The sequence below is a fragment of the Hyperoodon ampullatus genome, assembly GCF_949752795.1.
Source record: "Hyperoodon ampullatus genome assembly, chromosome: 8".
Lineage (NCBI taxonomy): Eukaryota > Metazoa > Chordata > Mammalia > Artiodactyla > Ziphiidae > Hyperoodon > Hyperoodon ampullatus.
Genome location: NC_136921.1, coordinates 30,408,105 through 30,416,078, shown reverse-complemented (window position 1 = coordinate 30,416,078; position 7,974 = coordinate 30,408,105). Strand labels below are relative to the sequence as shown.

At 36.6% G+C, this 7,974-nt stretch overlaps 1 protein-coding gene across 1 annotated transcript; it reads left to right on the top strand.

The window, feature by feature from the left end:
* Positions 1-267: 267 nt before the first annotated feature.
* Positions 268-4,881, top strand: FAM237A (family with sequence similarity 237 member A; the record flags this gene model as incomplete). Its single annotated transcript, XM_079710135.1, has 2 exons — positions 268-679; positions 4,742-4,881. 2 exons carry the CDS (start codon positions 268-270, stop codon positions 4,879-4,881), a joined length of 552 nt encoding a protein of 183 aa, XP_079566261.1.
* Between the last annotated feature and the right edge of the window lie 3,093 nt (positions 4,882-7,974).

The window sequence follows — 7,974 nt, the reverse complement described above, 5'->3', positions numbered from 1 at the left end:
TACTTATTTATCTTACAAAAGCACATCTTAGGAATAAATCTTTCTTAATCTAAACATCTTGGTTTTGTACTACCTGGCTTGACAATGCATCATTTTAGATAGAATGGGGCTTGTGAGATGGGAGGTAGGATAGGACTTTTCCCAGAGATGATGGTATGTTTCCTTTGCTGGCACCAAGGTTCTTAAAGGCATAATTATTTTCTTTACTGAGTGGAGCACAAGCAGGAACTCATATGAAATATTTCCATCTTGTGCAGTTTCAAGGCCATGGCCGATCCTGGGAACAGAGGAGGGATCTACCGCCCCTGGAGTCTCACCTGCTCCCTGCTCATTGTGGGAATGTGCTGTGTGTCTCCTTTCTTCTGTCACAGCCAGACAGATCTGCTGGCTTTTAACCAAGCTGATCCTCAGTGCTGGGAATCTTCTTCAGTACTCCTCCTAGAAATGTGGAAGCCTCGAATTTCCAACACTGTTTCAGGTTTCTGGGATTTTATGATCTACCTGAAGTCATCTGAGAACTTGCAGCATGGGGCACTGTTTTGGGATCTGGCCCAACTCTTCTGGGACATCTATGTGGACTGTGTCCTCTCCAGAAACCATGGCTTAGGAAGGAGGCAATTGGCTGGAGAGGAAGAGAAGATCTCAGCAGTGCATCCACAGCACACAGGGAGAAAAAAAGGTGGTCAACCCCAGGTCCCATGTCTTTTGAAAGGATCAATCAAGTATGAATGTGCTGAATTGTGAGGAAGAGGGAAATGGCTTTAGGGGAATCCATTGCCACACATAGCCTCCTCGGGGGTGAGCCCAAAGAGCACGCAAGTGATAGGAAGATAGATAGCACTTCCTTTTGTAATTTGCAGTAGCTGTTTTTATCAACATATTGTCTTCATCTTCATACTTCAACAGCAGCAAAGAAGAATCAGAAAGAAAAGTAGGAAAAGACATGATCCCTAAAATACAATATCAAGGTATAAAGGGATGCCCCCAAATTAGCATTATTTTTTTCAGTTAGGCTGAACATTGGTAGTCATAACCTGTGTTCACTTGCTATGGAATTGGGAAGATTTGAATATAAGCCTGGGGAAGGCTCACAGCACACAAGCTCTTGCCCCTTTTAAATAGAAAAACAAAAACAGAAACAAAAACTAATTGCTTTCATGTAAATGGGAAGGACTCCTTGAGATGTACTTACTTAGTTGATGGATAAATGGTAGAAAAATCAGCTGGCTTGCAAATTCACTCTTCCTTGTTGTTTTGAACAAATTGCAAATAAGTAATTAACTTCCAGCAAGCTGAGTAATTAATTTTTAGAAATCTGGAACTTCCTACAAATTTAGAGATTTTTCACTGAAGTAAATATGGTATTCAAATGCAGTCTTCTCCAGGGGCACTAGAAAAAATATCCTTATAGAATTAGAAGGAGGGTGAATAAATCACTGTAAGCTGAGAATAACAGCCTTATTCATACTGTTTTTGTTCCTTTTTTGGTGTTGTTTCAACCAATGTGCTTCTAAAGCTTGCAGCAATGGCTGTTTGGGTGGTAGTAACTATTTATGCACTAGTGGAAAACTGAAGCATAAATAATTTTTGCAATTGTACATTTGATTGTGAGAACTGCTATATGTTCCTGTAAAAAATCTATTAAAATAGCAATTAACAGTAATAGTTATAGATCAATCTTTCCCCAAGATATTGTAGAACCTTTAAATATCTAGTTTGTTTTAACCTCAGTAACAAAAAATATTATTAGCTGATCCATAAAGCCAGATAGATAATCCACCACAATTATTTATAGATAAATTTATTATTTTGGCAAGTGTTATTGTCACTTAAACCAATTTCCTTTTTTAGAGGAAATATTCTTTTAGCAGCTTAGCTACTAAAGCAGAAATACAAAATGACTATCTTTAAATGTTGGTTACCAATATTTTAAAAATATTTTGAACAGAGACTTCCCAGGCATCAGCAACAGTAAAGGCTGTATATTTTCTTCATCTGTACTGTAGGCTCTTTTTTCCATTCTTACTCTACTTAACAGTGGTATTCAAATTACTACCACTATTTCTTGTTTTTGTATTTTGCACTCACTTTGAATTACTTTAAGTATCTATAGAATAAATGAAAATAATATTTGTGTTCAACTTAACAGGAAAATAATTATCTATAATTATATAATATAATTAATTAAATTAATTATATTATATAATTTGTATATTAAAATTACCATATATATAATCTCAAAAACAGCTTTCAGTTTGCTTGCTTGCAACAGGCTACTATAATAGTCTGAGACTACATGTAATTTTCTGAGCATACTTCAACATGGCATTTCTTTTTTTTGTTTTATCTTATTTTATTTTATTTTTGCGGTACGCGGGCCTCTCACTGTTGTGGCCTCTCCCGTTGCAGAGCACAGGCTCTGGACGCGCAGGCTCAGTGGCCATGGCTCACGGGCTTAGCCGCTCCACGGCATGTGGGATCTTCCTGGATGGGGGCACGAACCCGTGTCCCCTGCATCGGCAGGTGGACTCTCAACCACTGTGCCACCAGAGAAGCCCAATATGGCATTTCTATTTTTTTTTTTTTTTTTGAAGGTAGATTTGTCTTCAGGTTTGGAAGTCACTTCCTTCATCTTGCTACAGAGTTGCTATTGACCCAGCTGGTCTGCAAACTTTACTAGGAGTTGCTTTGCAAATATTAGGGGTAAACATTTCACTTTATTGAAGTTATTTTAATGTTTGACATAAACAATTGTTGCAGACCAGGAAATAAGACTTTCCATTCCTATTGTATAATCAGTCAAAGAGGGTCTTGGGTCAAGAAGACACCCTGTCTGAAAGTTAGTTTCAGGAACATGGAGATTTCATCTCAAGAGGCTTGATTAAATCTCCAGTGGCTCAACTGGGCTCTGGATGTACCTGCACAGATTCTTCACTAATTTTTTTTTTTGTCCCCGGGGAATTAATATTCTACTAGGTTGGGATGGGGGTGAGGGTGAAGAGGTGTTTGTCTCCATAGTTCTCAGGGAAATCACATCATCAGAGCAGAAGGGAAAAACTAAAGTAAGTGTCTACATAATACCCGGAAAGGTTCTTGCTATTTTGATGTCTTCAAGTTAAATAGTTTAAATTCACTTGAGAAATGTTGCAATGAATCATGCCTTATTAAAAACACAAAACTCCTATATAACTTTGTATGTTAATATATTTGTTAATATTGCATCAGCAAATATGAAAACAAGAGATATCAAATAGCTATGTAACCTTGGGCAAGTTAATTGACTTATTTAGCTCTTAGTTTCTTCATCTGAAAACGAGGGATATCAAAGAATTAGAAAGCCCTTAAAGTCTCTTCACATTCTGTGTTCTGAAGTTCTGTGATTTTATAAACAATAAATGTATGAAAAGTATGGATTTAACTACAGAAAGACTCTGGAAGAGCTTTACTCCAAGGACAGCTTACTGAGCTGAGTGATGACCTAGACATTGTGGTGGTTTATAACTTTAATAAGCAGAAACAGAGGTGATCCAGAAATGAGAATTCCAAAAATTCTGAGGGCCAAAGATATCATCGTTTGAGAAGACACAAAAGAGCATTGTTATTTTGTCTAGAAAGACACAAGCTAACGGCTGAATGCCAAAATAGTCAGAAGGCTGAAGAGGGTATACCCAGGCTTCACCACTAAATTATGATGGATTCTGTGAAGGCAGAGAGAGAGAGAGAGAGAGAGAGAGAGAGAGAGAGAGAGAAATTGATTTAGGAAAAGTGTAGGCTGATAATATCTCCCAAATAGAAAATAACAGAGTTGAGGTGAACACAAGGGTTAGTAAAGGCTTCAATACAAATGAAAGGATTTTGAAGTATATCTTTGTTTGTGTCAAAAATGATGATCTCTTCCTTCAACAAATCTTGCTCTGCCCCTGAGAGGAACAGAAAAACTTGCCTGCCTGAGCCTGGCAGTTTGGATGGTCTAGAAAAATTGTGAGTCTTTGCTTTCCTCCGTGACGTGAAAGTTAAAATTTAGATTTATAATTTGATGATGTCTGTAGTCAGTGTCTAACTAGCTGGCAAATGTTCATAATGCTTATTTTTTAAACATTAAGCAGAAGAGAAAACAATGCTTCAGAAATATGTTAGATTCACAAATGCTTGATTTTCTACTTTACTCACTCTGAGAAATTTTGTAAGCAACATATTCAGAAATTACCAATCTAGAAATCTATTCTAAAGAATCATTCAGAGCTGTAGCCAATTTTGCAGTATAAGGCTCTTCACTGCAATATTATTTATAGCAACAGAAAATTGGAAATAATCTAAATGTCCCATAACAGGGTAATGGTAAACTAAATTATGGTATAAAGTATGTATGTGTAAAACTATGGTTCTCTCTGGAAGATTATATTATAGGTGGTTTAAACATTTTTCTTTATATTTTTATATTAAAATTATATGATGACAATTTTTTACTTTTTTAGTCAGAAAAATATTTTTTAATACATATTAATCAAATAGGAAATGTATTTATTATAATCTACTTAATTCATATTATATAATTAAACTTCATAGGACACAAAGTTTTGCATAAATAAAAATTTCAAATACACCTCTGCAATAAATTTATACAGAATATTAATAGCTGAGTGGCAGAAACAGCAAACATTCTTTTAAAAACCAAGTCATTGATAATTAGCCTGAAAATACTTTGGTGACCTAATGACTAGTTGCTTTTCTCTACTTTCAGGTGTATATCCTCAGCCACCAAGAATCCCTTCCTTAAAGAAGAAAGAGTTGATTGAAGACTTGATAAACAGGCATGCACATAGGAGTGGGTCTAAGTTCATTGGAAAAGTGACCAGTAGCCTGGAAATAAAGAGAAAATAAATCGAACCTCAGAGCTAATGCACATATTGGAATATAAATATATATATATTTTTTTCTTGACTACTGATCATTTATTTACTTGGAATGGTGGGAGCATCCAGAGACAACTCTTAAGCCACATTCTCTCAGAGTACTTAGTTTCATCCTTTTAGGACGCTAGCATGTTCCTTCAAATGGCAACATTACTGCCAGATCATCCCACTGTCTGAAACAGTTAAAATAGCTTCCAAAGATGAGTAGGGGATCGTGCTACTCAGATTCTTTGTATTCATCTTGATCATTGTTTTGGGATGCTTGACATTGTTAATGAACTAGAGTGCCACACATTTAACTTGAATACACTGCATGACTTTGAAATATTAACCGCTGGATTGCTTATGCACAGGCATATAAGAGACTATATTTATTAATTACCAGTTATTGGTGGTAATTACCTGAATTTTGTTTGAAAGAATATTTTTGAATATTTTGAACTGAGTGAAGCAAAAAACAAAACACAAAACTGGTGAATAAAGCATTCTTCTAATAGAAACAAAATTAATAAAAGCTCTCGACCCCAAGTAATGTTATTGGAGTCTTTTTATTTCAATATTTAATGTTACCATTAATGATAATCCAAACTCTAATAAAATAGCAGTAGGTATAAATTTTTTCTCAGCATATTTTCTATTGGATTAAATATTAAGATTATAACTGGTTACAATTTACAATGAAAAGAAAACTAAAAATCAAATGAAGAGCATTATGAGAAAAGATCCCATAAAAATATTTGCTCTCAAAATGCCCAGGCTTGAATGAGGTTCATAGCAAAGAAGTCCAATTAACAAATATATTTGAGTTCCAGACACAATGCTATTTTTATCTCTAATTATGCTCATCTCTCCAATCATTCTATTATAACTGATGGTTGACAACCAGTTTGAATTTCAGATATGTTAGCATTTCACTTGCTTTTCCCAGGTCCAAAGGAAGCCTCAGTAAGTGTTTTCACTGAAGGTTTATGGCCCTCCTTAAGTGAAAAATCTTATCCAAAGGGTTATTATTAGAAGACACAGCTGCATCTGAAGATTAGCCAAATCTCAACAATAGGGGAAGCAAGTCTGGGGGAGGAACAGGGGAGGGGGTCCAGCCTCAGCTTTAACTTGATTAGAAGAATAAGCACATTAAAAGCTGCCACTCTTTGACTACCATTTCTACAGAGGCTCATGGTTTTGCTTCTGTGCTACTTTCTCTAATGTCTTGCATCATATTCTTAAAAACCATTATGTAAACTCATTACCTCTTATAAATCGCTGAAGAGATGCCTGCCCCTTGCTCCTCCCACACCTTGGTACTACACAAGGGGCTGCCAATTTTTTCTGATGCTTTGTGGGCCATCCAGTCTCTGGAGTAACTAATCAGTTCTGTCTTTGTAGAATTAAAGCAGCTGTAGATAATATGTAAATACATGAGCACGGTGGTGTTCCAATTTTAAAACTTTGCTCACAGACACTGAAATTTGACTCCATGTCATGTCCAACTGTTACAAAATATTACTCCTCATCTGATTTTTTCAATTATTATTTTTTAAATGTAATAATTTCACAGCCTGCACAAAACTGGCAGCGGGCAGATTTGGCCTGTGGGCTGTAGTTTGCTGAACAGTGCTCTGGGGCATACTTACCAAACTTGTAAGGAACAAGCTGGAATGAAGTAAGAAGGAGAGTGAATATGTTGAACAACAAAACCAAAATAAAAAATTCATGATAGGCTGAAAAGCAAATTCAAAAAGATCAGGATGAGATTGAACAGGGGTAACCTAGTCTTAATCCTACCCAGTTGGACATTATTTCACTCTGGAAACATTACTAGAAGTTATGGATCATATAAATCATAGCCCAGAGCCTCACTGAATGTAATAGGGACTGCACATCAAGAAAACAGGTGAGGGCTTCCCTGGTGGCGCAGTGGTTGAGAGTCCTCCTGCCGATGCAGGGGACATGGGTTCGTGTCCCAGTCCAGGAAGATCCCACATGCTGCAGAGGGGCTGGGCCCGTGAGCCATGGCTGCTGCGCGTCCGGAGCCTGTGCTCCGCAACAGGAGGGGCCACAGAGGTGAGAGGCCCGCATACCACAAAAAACAAACAAACAACAAAAAAAACCAAAAAAAAAAACAGGTGAAACAATGGAACCATAACAATATTTATTTAGAGAAAGTGCAAGCAGTGGTTAGAGTACAGGCTTAGGAGCTGGGTTCCAATCTCATCTTTGTCAAGTAGTGACCAAACGACTTTGGACAAGTTACTGACCCTCTTTATGTCTCAGTTGTCTCATAAAAAGAGATATCTTCTTACCAGGTTTGTTGTGAAGTTTAAATTAGTATTAATACATACATGGCGCTTAGAAGCTAAGTGCTCTCACAGTCAAAAAATGTTGGCTACTACTTTGGACATTATTAAGTTAAGCATCTATACCCTAATCATACATACAGAGGATGGAGGCACACAAGTACTTTGGCCAAATTCAATAAATGTGGGGTTTTAGTGAGAAACATTCATGTTTTTAAAATAAATTTATTTTGAGATAATTGCTCATTCATATACGTTGTAAGAGATAATACAGAGACATCCTGTATACCCTTCATCCAGTTTCCCTCCATAGTAACATCTTGCATAACTATAGTACAATAACACAACCAGAAGATTGACATTGGTACAATCCACAGAGTTCATTCAGATCTCACCATATCTGCATGCACTCAAGTGTGTGTCTGGTATGCACATATGTGTGTGTGTGTGTGTGTGTGTATTTAGTTCTTTGCCAAGCCTATTCTCCAGCAGGAGCATCTAGATAGAAAATTAGGTCATCAATTCGGTAATTCAGATATTGAAGAAGATCGTTGCATGAATTCTGTAGATCACACACTTGAATATTACTACCAATGTTTTCAAAGAAGGGGCCTCTATTGGAAATGCAGCACATCTGGATTTGACTCGGCTCCTTCCCATTTTCCTCTATCACTCCTCACTCCCAAGGCTTTACTCTGAAGAACTAAGACACATGAGTAGAGACATTAAAAAATAAAATTTTCTTCATGCTTCATGCCAGACTATTG